Raw genomic sequence first — 18,191 nt, 5'->3', positions numbered from 1 at the left:
AATCAAATGCTTTATTCATTTGAAGAATAAATTTTACCTGACTTTTTTCAATGTAGGATGTTGAATCAGATTACAAAGCGAATGGAGAAAATATATTTATTCATACGCTCCCCCGAAGATAACCTAAATAAGATTTACAGTTTACAAAACATACTACCTGTATTTAAATTAAGAAGCACTAGACAGCTATTTCGTTCAATTACGGGAATCCTCAGTAGTAGACAGTAATGACTCAACCAGCGACCGAACTTAGAACATTCAGATCTCAATGCGAGCACTTAAACATCAGACTAATGGACCAGAATACAATGGTTTATGCGCCTAGCTTCGTTTAATCCGTCCAATTATCCTTCAATTTCATTGGTGAGTGACTATTTCATAATGATGTAATTGAATACAACTTATGATGAACTAATGTCTGGTAAATTCAAATCACAGGACGAAAACGTACAATGAGGAATTAAAAAAATTTTGAAAATGGTAAGAAACAGTTATACAGTTGTTTTTTTTACATCAACAATTTTCATCAATCACGTAAAATAGAACTGAGATTATTACGCAACACAAACATGATATTATTTTAATACTACTAATATCACTAATAGTAATATAATACGATCATATATGTGGAACATGTTAGTGGATTTCTTGGCTTAGTAGCTTATTGCAAAGATAACTCATTCGGTTTTTTTTTGAAGTGCAAGTTACAAAGGTTCGAGTCTCAGTGTGAACATTAACATTGGAATGTAGACAGTACACCCAAATGATGAGTACAAAATAAAACGAAACGTGAGTTCTCAATTTCACTGTTACACAATATATATAAAAACCGACTATTTTTTAGTGTGTTCATAAGACTAACCACATGCTAAACATATTAACAAATACAATAGAAACAAGGTTCATTCACTTCACCATAGATTATCAAACTAGAAATAACAAATGATGACTCATGTCAATTTTCTTTTTCAGAAGGGGGTTTTGCGTAGATTTAGTATTTTCATAGTTGAAAGCATGAATTAATTGAAGCTAGACCCCCAAGGAAAACCTGGTAGCACTGAACAGCCGTTTCGTCCTATTGTGAGACACCTCAGCAGTGCGCATCCACGATCTTGCACTTGCGAGAGAGATTCGAACCCAGGACCTGCCAGTCTCGCGCCAGAGCACTAAACCGATAGACCACTGAGCTGGCTGGCATCCAATGGTGTTAATGTCTAACTTCAACCAATACACGAAGTTGAGCAACCATTTTACCAATGTCTTCAGTGAGTTGATATCTCACAACAGACTTGGTTTGGACTCCACTGGTCACTGCTTCTCATTAGAACTCCAGGAAATACCTCATGGAGCCAGTCACTAGTGAGCATATAATAAGTGGGTTGTTAGTGGAGATTTTCTTTTTAGTAATTTTTTATATACATTTGAGATCATGAGTCAATTGAAGCTAGACCACTATGAAAAACAGGGAAGCACTAGATGGCCGTTCGGTCCTCGAATGGGACTCCTCAGCAGTGCGCAACCACGATCCCGCCTCTCGAGATTCGAACCCAGGAAATAATTGAATTGTAAAAAAGAAACTTACATTTTTTTATTGTTATCACATCGGTTCAAAGTATTCATTAAACATTGTTGAACTGATATGAATTTCATTGTTTTATTTAATACAATACTTTCTAAATATTGTATTAAATTATTATTATTGTCATTAGAATTTGTTTTAATTAAAGGTTGTATAAATTGTTGCCAAATACCATTTTGTCCAAAATAGGCACCTAAATGAATACGTGCTTTATTGAATGGACAATCTAATCGACCAATTATAATAATACGTAGTTGAGTAAATTTAATTGGTGGATAAATATCACGTAATACTAATGCAGTATGACTTATATCAGTAGATATAGCTATTAATTTTGTTGAAATGATTGATTCCTTTAAAGATTGATCATTCAATATAGCTTCTAATGTAATACATTGTAAACAAGGATTAATTGGAATAATTAGATCTGTTAAAAAATTTATTGATGATGAATAAGTACTGAATGTAACTGAACGATGTGCACCTGGATGCATACGAGATATGACTAAATGATAAGCTTCAATTGAATTCATAAGATGAGATATAGCAGATGTTAGTTCATGCTCTTTATTATTAGTTTCAATTTGTGATACATTGAATTTTGTTCCGTAAGAAATATTATCATTTATTGGTAACTGTTCACCAGTAACTGTAAAATGTAAAAAGAAAAAAAATGCATTCAATTACAGAAAACTAATAATAAGTATACAAAAAGCAAACTGAATAAGAAGGAAATATGATTTAAATAGAAAATAGGCGAGCGGAACTCATTTATCAAATAGGAAAAGTTAGTGGTTAAGGCATTCAACAATTAGGCTGAAGTGTTGAGTTCCATGTCATCTATTTTGGTTTTGGTGAGTTACGCAATAATCATTACCTGTCGTACATAAAATATGATCTAAAGTCAAGTACACGAATCTGCATTTAGTAATTGTATAAACTGAGCGATCATCGTAAAGGCTCTCAATTCACCTCAATACAGTTCCATTATATCTTTTAATACGTATGTATATTTTAAAAAAAACACTACAACAACAGATTATAACACAATGTGAAAATTATATTTGAAATAATCTTAGCGACTGAAATTTAAATAATACTCTTGATTTAAATCCACTTAGTATGGTCTGTTTGAATCGTCCCATTGATGTTTAGGACTGCAATTGATCAGTCTCTTATTGGCATATGTGCATACTGTAAGTATTGCTTCGATATAGCCTTAATTCAGAAGCTGAGTGGATAAGGCGATGGTGTTTGAAGCGAAAGGTGTTGGGTTTCAGTCCCGGAGTAAACATCAACTCTGAGATGCAGGTACATCCCAAATAGGACGAAACGCGCGTCCTGGATTCAACTGCTAGCCACTATCCATCTATTCTTATAATCATCTTCATTATTACTCTGAAGAAGTCTAGATAAGTTTTGTTGGACGGAATGTTAGAATTATTCAAATTTCAATCGTCAAGATTATTTAAAATATAATAACTTTTCTATACTTGGCAATCAATTTTACTCAAACTATTCATTCTAATTATTAACAAGCATTTGTATAAATTATATTATCAGAAGGGGTTTTGTGGAGATTTTAGTAACTTTATAAAGTTGAGATCATGACCGTGGATGCGCACTGCTGAGGAGTCCTGTAATAGTACGAAACGGCCGTCCACTGCTTCCAGTCTCTGACTGTGAATCTGGGTGACACGAGATCGAATCCGTCAGGGAGCACCAGTTCCCTCAAGATTACAGGTACACCTTGCTGACGAGTGCCAAGTAGCACGAAACCCAGGTCAAGGGTTTCCTGTTGACCACCTCCAACCACCATCTTAACTCATTATATTATATTATTAAAATTCAAGAAAATACAAAGAAAACAATAAAAATTAATCAACCTACAAAAATCTACACATTCAATATCACAATCATCATTTAATTGAATGGATAATTGATCTAATGCAAATTTTAATGGTTCCACATCTAATAAACCATGAAATGGCCAATCTTGTAAATCTGATAGTATAATATTAGTTATATTCTTTGAATGATCAATATTAGTAATAAAATTACTTCGCATTAATGTGAAAATATCAGAGAAATGAATAAACGAAGCATTGGATGAATAATTAGATGAAGGTAGATATAGTGAATGATTATAAGTAGTATCGTTACTATCATTATTATCATTAGTAGTAGTAGTAGTAGTATCGATACTATTATTATTATTATTAACGTCGTTGCCTTGGAAACAATTTGATTTTTCTTTCAATTTTGCATATTGTTCTGAATCAGTAGTAGTAGTAGTATCATTGAATATTGAATCAGAAATAAATGATATGTAACTTTTCGGTGTATATATACCATTGAAATTCATTATATGCTTATTAATAGGATAACAATTTTTAATATTTTCATAATTAAAACTGATGCCATTATTATTAATATTACTAGTACTGGGAATTGTTGAATTAAAAGATTTTTGATATTTACTACTGTTATTATTATTAGTAGTATTATGTAATTTTTCAGGTGTTGATTGTAAGCATTCTGAACCTAGATAAGTCCATTTGTATAACGGTAGATTTAATAGCATAGGTGAACCAAGACATATAGGTAAACGATATGAACTGTAATGAATAAAAAGGAAAATTATGTAAATTTAGAATTAAAAAAATATATGCAATAAAGTTTAATATGTTTTCAATTTATTTGTCAGGTGAGGATGGCTCGTTGACAAACTTAAGGAAGCCTGAAGAAGCCCAGAAAGAGCCGAAGACATTCCATTCAATCGTCACTAGGGGGGAACATTCTAGAATGTCGACGTGTAGCTCTCCTATTGGTTGAATAAAAAGAACCCCCTATGTACCTACTGGCTATCCGAAATGATGATTTACTTTTAGCTAAAAACTATAAATACATGAGATTTTTGTACTATATTGGACACTGTTTGGAATAACATTCCTACTTTCTAGTCTTTTGTCTTCTCATTTTGCGACTTGAGAGGTTTCTAGCGTTCGAGTGCTCAAGTATTAGGCGACATACTAAGAATCTAAGTTTCAGATATAACAAAAAGTGATAGACAGTGATTGTAATCAATCGCTTGAACTGAAAAAAAGTTGGAGCGTAGTTTGACCTCAAAACTCAGTGGCTAAACATCGAACTCAATAAACTACTGAACCATTCCGATCCATTGGATGAAATAATCTACAGTGGTATATATTATTATTGTTATGATGGATTTGAATTATCCTGTTGTTGAAAAACTTTACTGACTTTCTTGATCACCTTAGGCTGGTACATATGGCAAATAATGACATAACATATCTCCTGGACAAGTGGATTACTATCTAGATTCAGTAGCTCTGTAGATAACGTGTTGGTGTTACTAATGAAAGGTACTGGGGTTAGAGTCTCAACGTGAAAATAAACAGTGGGGACGGCAGGTGAATCCAACTGAAGAGTTTCAAGTAGATTGGAACGCACTCTAAAACTTAACTGCTAGCATCTTTTCTATGAAATTAATACGATATAGATAATAACAAACACATTATATTGAGATAACAAGAATCTACAGTAAAAAAATGGATGTTTCTGTGGTCCTGTAATCTAATATTTGTTTAATAGTTGAATTCATGATTCGAATAAAGCTAGACCACCATGGAAAAAATAGAGTTAGACATTAACATCGTTGGATGCCAGCTCAGTGGTCTAGAAGATAACTGTTCACGTGCGAGACCAATAGGTCCTGGATTCGAATCCCACGGGCGGGTGGATGCGCACTGCTGAGGAGTCTCACAATAGGACGAAACGGCCGTCCAGTGCTTCTACGTTTTCCATATGATCTAGCTTTAATGGACTCATGAAATTAACTAATAAATTACCATAATATCCACAAAACCCCTTTCTGATTATAATATTTGTTTATTCTTTACCAGAGTGGAATTTATATTTCTTTTAATAATAAAAAACAACTTATCTATTACCATTATAAGAGGTAAGTGACGATTGTATGGCAATTCTTAACTCTTAACAATTATCTAGTTGAAGCCAATGTGCAACGCAAATCACAATGAAACAGTTTAAATTTCACAATTTAATTATCTTTCTTGCTTGCAAATAATATCATCCATCAAAACATGAAACTCTCTACATAACAGAGCCCTAAAAGACTGTGTTACTGTTATATTTGAAGCGATTACGAGTCTCCTAATCTGAGAACAAACAAAGACTCTGTGACCAAAGACCAATAAGCCAGCTGTTCTGATGCGTCCCAGCTCCGCTAACTAGAGTGAGAAGTTCAAGTTCGAAGTGGGGAAAATATATTCCGCAAGCAGCCAGAAGCACAAGCAATCAAAACAGGCAAAAATCAAACGTATACATACAGCATAAAGTTGTTCTTGGGAGGCGTTACAAAATAGCATATTAAAAGAGACAACAAACCAACGGCATTTAAGGTTCTCCCAATTGGGAAATACGATATGAAGGTGAAAACGAGCGCTTTTGGCGTGAAACCAGGAAATTCAAATTTCACAATAAAATTACAAAAATAAAGCATTTACCAAGTGAGTTCTGGGGACCTAACACCCTTACCAGTTACACAAAGCTTACTCCAGCAATAACTAACATTATCTGTGCAACGATTGCGTAGTTACTTAGAATTCAAAAACCAAAAGGAGTGAACACTTCTTAAAGGTCATTGGACAAGAACGAAAACTACTATTTATTTGTACGAACATTCATCGATATTTAAACGAATAGTTTGACAGAAATTGATGTTCATGATTGCCCTGAAGATATCCAGACAAGTTCGCTGGACAAAACGTTATAATTTACTATTTGAACACATAAACATTGGTACAAACAGGCACCAAATACATACGCGTCACATAAATCTCATTCGATTTGTGTGAGGGCTTTGATACTGTCCGGGTGCCCAAACCGAAACAGGTGGTTTCCTTAGGGGCCACACCCGGAGCCTTTGACATAAAGGTCTGATCCACAAGGAAGTGGAACATAGTGAGGAGATGCAGTCCCATGGTAGCCAGTGATCAACGATTGGTTCGTACGCCGTTTGTTCCTTCAGGATATTAGAGCCCATGTGTACCATTGGTTTGGAATCAGGGTTTTCCAACTCCTCTAGGTGGACCCTCCGTGTCCACCAATCCGGTTAAAGCGCCGGACATTCGCTTTTCGTCCTCTCACTTTCGTGAACAACACCCCCGCCACGAGAAGGCAGTGAGTAGGACTTCCCTGGCAGAGGCTATATATTCGCTGGCCATGTGAGAGTATTTCGAGAGGGAGAGCGTACTCTCCCCACTCTCGGCCGTACCAGGGCATTTGAGGGCTAAAACGTTAGGACAAAACGTTAGAATCATTTTAAATTTCAATTACTAAGATTATTTTAAATATAACTTTCACAAACAATGTTTACTATTTGTTTGTTTACGTTAACCTGAAATTCGATAGAATAGAAAAACACCAAGAACAATATCAAAACAGCTACTTACGAGTGTAGACGATTGAAATCCTCATGTAATAATGAAACTGTATTGAGTAAAGTCATTAAATTATTTTGTAATAACAATTTCATCTTCAGATCATTTGAATTACGACGATATTCATCAAAAGAATAAGAAATGATGAAATCCAATAAACTGAATAATGTTTCACATCCTGCTGATGTTTGACAAATTAATAACCAACGAATGAACTTACTACTACTATTATTATTTTCAGTAGTAGTTTTACTATCTGTAGACAGACAATTGCGTAATACATGGAAAACCATTGGCTTTTTATATGACGAATTATTTGAAGAGCAATAGTTTAGGAAGATAAATTCTAATCTATAAAAAACAAAAGTAAAGAAATAAAAATCGGGATAGTACAAAAATATTTTATTATTTTATTTTATTTAAACACATATATATTGGTACAAAAGGGCACCAGGTACATATGCGCCACACAAAATAATGAAAGTAGGAAGAGAAGGGATGAAAAGATAAGGCGGACTGAAATGTACAACCAGAAGACTCTTTCAGTTAGGAAAGTTAGAACCATTCTTTATGTAGAAAGTAAAAGAAGGTTGCAGCAGGATCGCCACTGGCTTCTATTCTGAGACATATCTGATAACGTCTCTAGCCACTGTGTTGCACCATCTCTCGGACCCCAACCAGGGAGTCGTGAAGGACCAACAGAAACCAGTTCTTTGCAGCTTTCTTTCATACCACGACACCATGTCATACACTGACCACCTCTCCGCGTTTTCCAACCAGTCCCAGAGTCGGCAAATAATGCACGACGTGGAAGTCTCTGGGACGACATTCGTAAAACATGTCCAAGCCACCGAAGTCGGTGTTTCAAGATGGTGACACCAATTGAATTATCGTCTCTGCACCCGAACACACGATGCCGAACCTCTGCATTACTAACATGGTGTTGCCACTGGATGTCAGCAATCCTTCGGAGACAACGATGATCGAACACAGAGAGACGTCTAACATCCTCAACTCGGAGAGGCCAGGTTTCACAAGCATAGAGCAAAACTGCTCTCACCGACGCGTTGTAAATCCGACCTTTTACAGCCAGACTAACATCACGAAGGCGCCAAAGATGGCCCAGATTGGCATAAGCCGCTCTGGCTTTCATTATACGTGCATCAATCTCATCACTCACGCCACCACCAGCACCTATATAGCTACCTAGATACACGAACTTCTCAACTACTTCAATCTGCTCACCATCCAGGGTGAGTACAGGATGAGAATCCTGCCAATCTTGTAGGAGTACTTTGCACTTGGAGGGTGCAAAGCACATGCCGTACCTGCGGACACTGATTGCCAACTGATTAAGTGCAGATTGCATGCCTTGGGCATTATCGCACAGTAAGACAATATCATCCGCATACTCAAGGTCGAGAAGTCGTTCTCCAGGCAACATATCCACACCGCCATTACTTACATCCACCAGAGCTGTTTCCAGGATGTCGTCGATGGCAAAGTTGAAGAGGAATGGTGAGATTGGGCAACCCTGTCTAACCCCACTGCTCGAATGAAACAAGGGAGAAAGGTGGTTGTATGCCCTCACTCTGTCTGAGGTGTTCGTATATAGGGCCTTTAAGATGTTAATGAACTTCTCAGGCACACCCTTCTTCAATAGACAATCCCAGAGAACAGTCCTGTCCAACGAATCGAAGGCAGCCCTGATATCAAGAAACACTACGATTGTTGGCCTGCGATAGGTATGACGGTGTTCTAACATTTGGCGGAGGGTGAAGATGTGATCAATGCATCCTCGACCAGAACGAAAACCAGCCTGCTCCTCGCGAGTCAATCGTTCTCGGGTTTTAAACAACCTACGAAGAATGAGAGAAGCCAATAGTTTGGACGCAATCGAAAGTAGACTTATCCCCCGATAGTTATTGCAGGAACAACGTGAACCCTTTTTTAAGATAGGGACGACTATTGACTCATTCCAAGATGTTGGAACACTTTCTTGCTCCCAAACCTTTCCAAACAACACAGTCAATTCCTTAGTCAGAAAGTCACCACCATCTTTAAAAAGAGCCGGAGGTAAGTCATCTGGGCCCGGTGATTTGTAACGTTTCAAGAGTTGGAGTTCCTTGCGGACTTCCGCCTCGTTTGGTGGATCAGTCGTCACCGGCCATGGGGGGCAGGACAAGCTGGTTGATGTTGCCGGAGCAGCAGGCCAGTTGAACTGCCCTTCGAAAAATTCCGCCCATCGTCCAAGACGTCGACAGATGTTAGTGATTGGCATCCCGTCATCCTCGTAGATTGTTTCACTCACACCAGACTTCTTGCTGCCAGTGGCTCGGATGAGTTGGAAGAGCTTCCGGCAGTTACCAGATGCAGCTGCTGCTTCCATCTCATTAGCACGCTCCGACCACCAGGCTTCCCGGTCCTTACGCAAGCTTTGCCCGATTTCATTACGTAACAGCCTTCGTTTGTGGTCAAACTCACGGTCACCTGGAGTAGACCGACGGGCTTCCATCAGTTGTAAGGAGCCAGAAGAAACCCAGTGCTTGTAAGCGGGACGTTTCGCGAAGTCGCAAGCGGCTTTACTCGCCATTTTCATGGCGTCGTGAAGATGCAACCAATGCTCATCTATACTTTTCGGTGGGGTGGTAGCTAGCCTAGAGGCTAGCTCCGCTCGATACTTACTTGCAACAGAAGTTGCAGCCAGTTTACTAATATCAATCCGTTGGTGGTGGTCAATCCTTCGGCCACTGAAAAGTAAGGCGAGATTGGCGCAGACCAGGGCATGATCAGACTCCAGATAGGTACTCCAAAAGGAGCGGCAGTCTTGTACACAACCACGCCAGCGGTAGCTGATCGCGATGTGATCAATCTGAGTCCAGGCTTGGGATGCAGAGGGAGGACGCCAGGTGGCACATCGGCGATGACTGTGCCGGAAGTTAGTGCTGGCCAGAAACAGGTTGTGGTCTGTGCACAGTTGCAACAAACGGTCCCCGTTATCTGTCCTGCGACCAACAAGTCCCCATCGGCCACCTAGACGACTCTCTTCTGTGCCTAGACGCCCGACCTGTGCATTCAAGTCTCCGGCTAGTACTACAATATCTGTCGAACGCGCTTTCTGGAGAAGAACTGTTAACTGATGGTAAAACTCATCCTTGATTGCATCCGGGCTGCAATCTGTCGGGGCATAGGCGGAGATGACGAAAAGACACCGTTTCTCACGCCGATTTCTTCTCACTTTGATGGAACTTTCTAATCTAACAGCACATAACCGACTGTTAATGGGGATCCAATCGATTAGTGCTGCCTCAGCCCTAGCGCTTAGTGCGACACCAACGCCAGCAAGACCAGACGAAGATGCCACAGGGTCCCCGGATAAGCGCACGTGGAACAAGCTTTTCGAGGCGACAGATGGAGAGCGGATTTGTAGTACTTCACTAGAGTCTTGAATACGGGTCTCGGATAGACAGCAAACATCAACATTAAGACATAGCCAGCCCTATCTGTTGTCTGATATGCATTAGTGTGCGAACGTTGAAGGAAGCCAGCTTGAACGGCGTACGTGGTTTCAGAAAGACTGTTTCAGTATTCATTATCGGTGGAAGCATTCACTTTCAACCAGACAGTGACTGGAGATCGTTTAGATAGGACAGATTTTCCACCATGGGCGAGCTGCAGCATAAGTTGAAAAGTAAGGTTACACAAATTGGGGATAAAAGGAGGTGAGTTAGCGATATGGTAAATAATAATAATAATAATAATAATAATAATAATAATAATAATGTAAATTGTCTTGCTTTTAGTATGAGCAGGGATATTATCGTCAATAGAGTTCATCATTTCATTCATTTGTGTGTGGGCTGTGATACTGTCCGGGTGCCCAAACCGAAACAGGTGGTTTTCTTAGGGGACCACACCCCGAGCCTTTGACCTGAAGGTCTGATCCACAAGGCAGTGGAGCATCGTGAGGAGATCCAGTCCCATGGTAGCCGTTGACCAATGACAGGTTCTTCCGCCATTCGTTCCATCAGGATACTGGAGCCCATGTGTACCATTGGTTTGGAATCAGGGTTTTCCAACTCCTCTAGGTGGACCCTCCGTGTCCACCAATTCGGTTATAGCGCCGGACATTCGCTTTTCGTCCTCTCACTTTCGTAAACAACACCCCCGCCACGAGAAGGCAGTGAGTAGGACTTCCCTGGCAGAGGCTATATATTCGCTGGCCATGTGAGAGCATTTCGAGAGGGAGAGTAGACTCTCCCCACTCTCGGCCGTACCAGGGCATTTGGGGACATAGTACAAAATAGACATAACCAGAATCCGTCCAATAAATACTCGGCCCCAGTTCCTTACCAACACGATCAACCGATCAATATGAAAACATCCATCTACTAGTTATATTTTTGTTAAACATTTTCTAAATTACCCGTCTAAAATACATGCGAAAATTGGCAGGTTGAAACCTCTAGCAATAGATAATGTCTCAATGACTTGAAGTGAATATACTGACTGACATTATATCACGTAATCTGTGAACCCTACTTTAAAAATGTCGAATTCTTAATAATCTGATTTAATAACATCTCATTTATTAACAGGTCTAGACTTGAGCATTTAGTTTTGACCTAAACTTCAAGTGTGAGGTCTAGTAATATTATATGGCTGCCCAAATCCAAATATATGGGGTAGGGTTCGAGTCAGAGACTTAGCGGCTGGAAGTTAAACTCCTTAATCAATGGGTAACAGCTTGCTTAATGAGAAAATAAGAACTACTGAGTGATGATCAATTATGTTCATCAGTCATGACTGATGTTTATTATTTGAATGCTTTACAAAGGTGAACGCCATAAACATCATGTAATTGAACAAACAATCTAAATGTAGATTGACTGGTCACTAAGCGGTAACCAATGTCACATTTGTTTACCTCTTAGTGTTGATTGTGTTATACTGACCAATTTACAATGTGATCATCAGCTTCCACAACACGTGGACCATATTTAGTGTTAGATAGTTGAAGTCAGTCAGTTCTAAATCTAGACTTCGGGGTCAGTTAGTAATTGTCATCAAATCCTATTCGTATTCTTGAGGGAATGGATGCTCCAACAGCCTTCTTCTCCTCAATGTAATTAAACTTGACTCACAGTCACAGATACCACCACTGAGATGTATTTAAACAAATAACTTTATGACTCACTAATTTAATTAACATTTGTAAGATAGAATAGCACAAACGATTGTGTGTATGTAACTGTACAAATTTTCACAGCAGTATACAAACAGTACTTACCTATGCCTGTTAACCCTCGTCGAGGAGCATAGGCCACCAACCAGCATTCTCCATCCAGCTCTGTCCTGAGCCTTCCTTTCCAGTTCTTTCCAGTTGTTATTCATCCTTTTCATATCTGCTTCTATTTCCCGGTGTAATGTGTTCTTTGTCCTTCCTCTTTTCCGCTTCCCTTACGGATTCCAAGTTAGGGCTTGCCTCGTGATGCAGTTTGGTGATTTCCTGAATGTATGTCCGACCCACTTCCAATGCCTTTTCCTAATTTCCTCTTCAGATGGAAGCTGGTTTGTCCTCTCCCATAAAACGCTGTTGTTGATAGTATCCGGCCAGTGAATGTTGAGTATTTTGCGTAGAAAACTATTTATAAATACTTGTACCTTCCTGATGATGGCCGTAGTAGTTCTCCACGTTTCAGCTCCATACAGTAGGACTGTCTTGACGTTCGCATTAAAGATTCTGACTTCGATATTAGTTGACATTTGTTTTGAGTTCCATATATTCTCCAATTGTAGGGAGGCGTTCCTTGCTTTGCCATTTCTTGCTTTTACATCTGCATTCGATCCTCCTTGTTTATCAACGATGCTTCCCAGGTACGTGAATGTTCCCACCTCTTCCACAGTTTCGCCATCAAGTGTGATTGGGTTGGTGTTCTCCGTGTTCTTTTGGGAAACTCCGACTGTAGCTCTTCTAGAGTTACTGCTGGTCCCAAGTCCGGGTAAAGATGGAGGGTTGGGCATGGGGTTAGCGACCCCATCACGTAGAAAAGCTAACTCGCTAGAAAAACGCTAACCAGAAAAAATACAAACATTAGTGAACTAATAAAAATCTAAGAAACATTTTAGAAAAACACCCCAAGAATTTACTTGAGTAAACTAAACAATAATCTTGTTCCAAGTTGAACACATTCACGATCACCGTGTACAATTACATTTTCAATTAACATCTCATAATTATTTGCAGCCAAATTTAATAAATTCGCTACGATATCGCTAAATAAGATTAGAATTAACAAATGAAAATAATATTAATTGTACAGTATAAACTTTTAGTTGTATTTATTTATTTATTTAAACACATAAATATTGGTACAAGGAAGCACCAGATACATATGAGCCGCACAAATCTCATTCGATTTGTGTGAGAGCTGTGATACTGCCCAGGTGCCCATACTGAAGCAGATGGTTTCCTTAGGGGACCATACACGAAGCCTTTGACCTAAACGTCTAGTCCAAAAGGCAGTGGAGCAGCGTGAGATGCAGTCCCATGGTAGCCGGTGACCAACGATTGATTCATACGCCATTTGTTCCGTCAGGATACTAGAGCCAGCAGATGTGCACCATTGGTTTTGAATCAGGGTTTTCCAACTCCCATAGGTGGACTTTCCGTGTCCACCGACCCGGTTAAAGCACCGGACATCCGCTTTTTGTCCTCTCACTTTCGTGAACAACACCCCTGCCACGAGAAGGAAATGAGTAGGACTTCCCTGGTAGAGGCTTTATACCCGTGACCGTGTGAGAGCATTTGGAGAGGGAGAGCGGACTCTCCCCACTCTCGGCCGTACCAGGGCATTTGAAGGCGAAAACGTTTAGTTGAATATCAACATTAAACAAATCAGTGAATAACAAGTTGGCGAAGATAGTTTCAAGTTATATTTATCTATTAAACACAACAAATTGGTAAGTCAGTCAGTCGGTAATAAACAACATATACGCATCAGTGTAGGTTGCTATACCATATCAACACAATAAACTGTAATTATTAAGACAAATACCAAAATATGTAGTTTTGAAAATTGCTGAATCTCATTGAAATCATGAACCGATCAAAATTAGACCACCATTGAAAGCCTGGACGTACTGGATGGTCATTTTGTTCTAGTATGGGGCTTTTCAGCAATGCTGATCCATGTTACCTCACGTTAAACTCGAACCCGAAACCTTCGGTCTCGCGCGCAAATACTTCGTTCAGGTTAGATAATGATTTCAATGGAATTCAACAACTGTCACAATTCCACACGAACAATTATCATCTGTTCACCAGTAACTAGATTCCAGAGGAAAATTCCCAAAAAGATGTTCTTCACAGATATCATAACCAGTGGAGCTAAACTATATCCAGTGTGAAACGGTTAGCCACCTAACATAATGGAACATCATCACGAAATATTGTGGATTGGATGAAGTTACACTTATACGCCAGTCGATCCAGGCTTAATAGTCCAAAAGTTAAGTGTTTGCGCGCAACACAGAAGGTCCTGAGTTCGATGTTCAGTTTCTCGGTTGTGGAAGCCCACTACTGAGCAGTCCCATTCTAGGAAAAAGAGCCGTCCAGTGACTCCATGTTCTCAATGGTTGTCTAAGATAGGTCTGTGAATATCAATGAAATACAAAAGTAGTAGAGAAAGTAACAGTACCAAAGGTATTATTTCATTTTGTATTTTTTTTTGAATCTTCCCATTGATGTTTAGGACTGCAATCGATCAGTCTCTTATTGACATATGTACATCCTGCACAGATTGCCGCGATATTGCCTTAAGTCACAAGCATTATAAGCATAAATGGATGGTGGGTAGCAGTGGAGTCCAGAATGCGTGTTTCACCCTATCTAGGACTCGTCAGCCGGATGTACCTGCATCCAAGTTGATGTTTACGATCATTGTATGGATCCGAATCAGGTCATGTGAACATACCCATATGGCTCAATTCAATAGTTAATGACTAGTCAAGGGATTAGTGAAATTATTCAGTTATTCTAAATGGATCTTACTAAGTAAAACACAAATTAAGCTCACAATGCAAATATTGAGTGTCACCGAGAACATAATTATGAGACAGAACTAACGACAATACTTCCGAAGATAACTGGTATATACTTAAAAAATGTAATCTAGTGTACTTTGCAATGTAAATATTACAGCCATACTAGTATCATTATTCATTTGTATTGGTTATTTAAATCTTCTCGTTGACATTAGGGACTGAGATAGATGAGTCTTTTTTGGCATATGCGCATCCTGTGTCGATTAAATTGATATTGCCACTAAATTACAAGCATTTCAAGCAAAGTTGAATGGTAGGGTAAACATCAAATACATTCAGTTGACGAGTCTCAAATAGGACAAGACGGGTGTTCTGGATTCCACTGGTAGTTATAATTTAACTTTACTAAGAATACTATCATTATTAATAATAGAATAATTAAGAAAGTGGAAACTTACCATGATAGTTCTAACTCATGAAGATACATCAACACAACCCAATTTAAAACATCTAGAATAATTGACGAAAAATTGCTAGTATGATGGTAGAAGTTCTGTGTAAGCAAGTCTCTCCATTTATCGTAAATATTATTGCTATTATGATTACAAGTACCATCAGTTGAACTAAGAAAACTAAAACAATCTTCATGAAGTTTCATAGAGCGTAGAATAGCTAAACGTTGAGCCCTTTCATGCAAAATTGTATGCATTTTACACGACTTTAATGATGTACGTTCATTACCATCATTATCATTATTATCAATATCATTCATAATTGTAAGCTGGTTGGTCGATAACGATGATGACGATGGAGCTTCATTAACGAAAATATTAGGGGGAGCAGGATGGTCATAACAACAACAGGTGGTGTTAAACTGATGAACACTCAAACCAATTTGTGCAAATATATCTGACAGTAATAAAGGTGTCTGTTGACTTTCAACTGCAGTAGCCGATTGACAATCAAGATTTGAAGAAGTCTAAAATAAATGAAAACAAGACAGGATAACATGATTGCTATGTTTGAAGAGATTATGAGTTCAGCTAATCTGCGAACAGAACGAAGATTCAGTGATAAAATAACCAAATAAGCGAACTATTCCGATGTATCCCAACTCCGCTACTTAGAGAGAGGAGTCCAGGTTCAGATGAGGGAAATGTATTCCACAAGCAGCCAGAAGCACGAACAACAATCACAAGCACAATCTAAGAGTATATATACAGCATAAAAATGTCTTTGGGAAACATTACAAAATAGAATATTAAAAGACAAGGAACCAATGACATTTCAGGTCTTCCCAAATGGGGAATACGACAAAAAGGTGAAAATGGGGGCTTTTGGCGCGAAAACAAGAAATCCAAATTTTTAAAATAAAATTACAAAAATAAGACATCAAGTGAGGTCTGGCGGTCTAACATCCCCAACAATAGTAATCTTTTTCTATTGATATAATCAGATAAATAAACGCGTTATGTAACGATAAACATATGTACAAAATCTCTTGTTGACTACATTCAACGACTAAACACACATGTTAACAGAATACAAGCGATGTTCAGTCACTAAGACTAGTGAGCATATTACAAAATGACTGAAAGGATCAGATCAGCACTTAGAAGGACTAGATAAATTTAACATTGATCACTAGAATTGAAGTGAATACTCACATTTTCAAGTATAAGTAATAGAGGACGCGGATATGACCATCACCTTTCACCCTGAGAGAAAACTAATCCCAGATTTCTGCTTCACTTGTAAGGATTGAGGTTGGACCACATTATTATTACTATTCAATAATTTTTAGGACAGAATAAAGTAACTGACTTATCCAGGATACATTTTTGTACCTGAAATTGATCCACACAGCACCATAGCTAATGATACTGGGTGGATAACAAAACTCATCTAGATGCAGTGAGGTATCAACCAATGCCACCTAATGGCTAATAACCTAGTGTTTTAACCAATGTAACAACTAAAAATGTTATGTTTGACCACTGATGATACACTGTATATGTGATCCGATGAAAATGAAACAATTTTTAGACGCTCTCCGGTTTTAAGTAGTTCTTCAAATGAAATCAGTGAATGATAAAAATAATTCACCAGAATTGTTTACATTATAACTCAATGTTAGCAGAATGGAAAACCAAAAACTGCTTAGTGTATGCTCAAAATCTTAAAAATCGGATTGGTTTTTTTTCCGCCAATCAGTGTTGTAAGATGAATGAAGTAAGTAGTTTTCGTAATCTACATTCTATACTAAATTATTATGTTTTTATTGTTGTAAACTGTTGTACCGGTTCGTTGGACTTTAATCTTGTCTTCGATCTATTCTTATTCTCGTTGGCATCAAGTCGAATGAAGTATAGACAGTCAACAAAAAAACTAATACAAAAGAAAGAAACACTTATTATCGTCAATGAATTCCAGATGAATATGTGGTTTACATCACTCTCTCTTTTAAAATAACAACTAACTAAATGACGAACTTTCTCATTTATACAGATAAGTGATAAATAATTCTTGGTTTATGATAATAATCTTGAAAAAATGGCTGTTTCCGCGACTGGTACTCGAAACGTGATAATAATAGAATAATTCGTACATTCTCGCCGGGTTACTCGGTTGGTACAGTAGATAATGCCAATATCGCATACATTACGTAATACATAGATAAAAAATTATTGACCAACTAAAGAGAATCAGATTATGGAAATAATAAAGTACTTACTTATGGTATAAGCAATCAACCACGTAAAACTATATTATACCAACGGCCCTGAGCGGCCAATCGAAATTAAATTAGCTTATGCGTAAATTTGAAACGCTGTTGCAGATAGCTTGTTGCTAAAACCTATGATCTTCATTATATTTTGTACTTCGAAAAGACTGAATGATGGTTTTCTTGTGGAATGAACTGTTAAGGTTAATATGTTGAGTTTAGAAGTGTTAAGAACAGCAATATTAAGGCTCAAAGTCAGGGTTTAGGAGTTTCAAAGTAAGGAACAAGCCTTTAAGAGTATTAAGGTTGGGATTTAAGTTTAGGAATTAAAGTAAAAAAGTTTTAGAATTAGGAC

General features: G+C 38.0%; 1 protein-coding gene across 1 annotated transcript in view; it reads right to left on the bottom strand.

Moving 5' to 3' along the window:
- The window catches only part of Smp_159540 (putative inhibitor of apoptosis (iap) domain family member), a gene marked incomplete at both ends in the record, with an annotated part of 88,460 nt that overhangs the window by 51,066 nt on the left and 19,203 nt on the right, over positions 1 to 18,191 (bottom strand). The window contains 3 exons of the mRNA XM_018793044.1: positions 3,480 to 3,608; positions 13,281 to 13,341; positions 15,570 to 16,090. Of these exons, the coding sequence (XP_018647595.1) occupies positions 3,480 to 3,608; positions 13,281 to 13,341; positions 15,570 to 16,090 (711 nt within the window). The remainder of the gene's footprint in view (positions 1 to 3,479; positions 3,609 to 13,280; positions 13,342 to 15,569; positions 16,091 to 18,191) is intronic.

This window comes from Schistosoma mansoni, chromosome 1, assembly GCF_000237925.1.
Source record: "Schistosoma mansoni strain Puerto Rico chromosome 1, complete genome".
NCBI lineage: Eukaryota > Metazoa > Platyhelminthes > Trematoda > Strigeidida > Schistosomatidae > Schistosoma > Schistosoma mansoni.
This window is presented reverse-complemented; position numbering and strand designations above follow the sequence as displayed.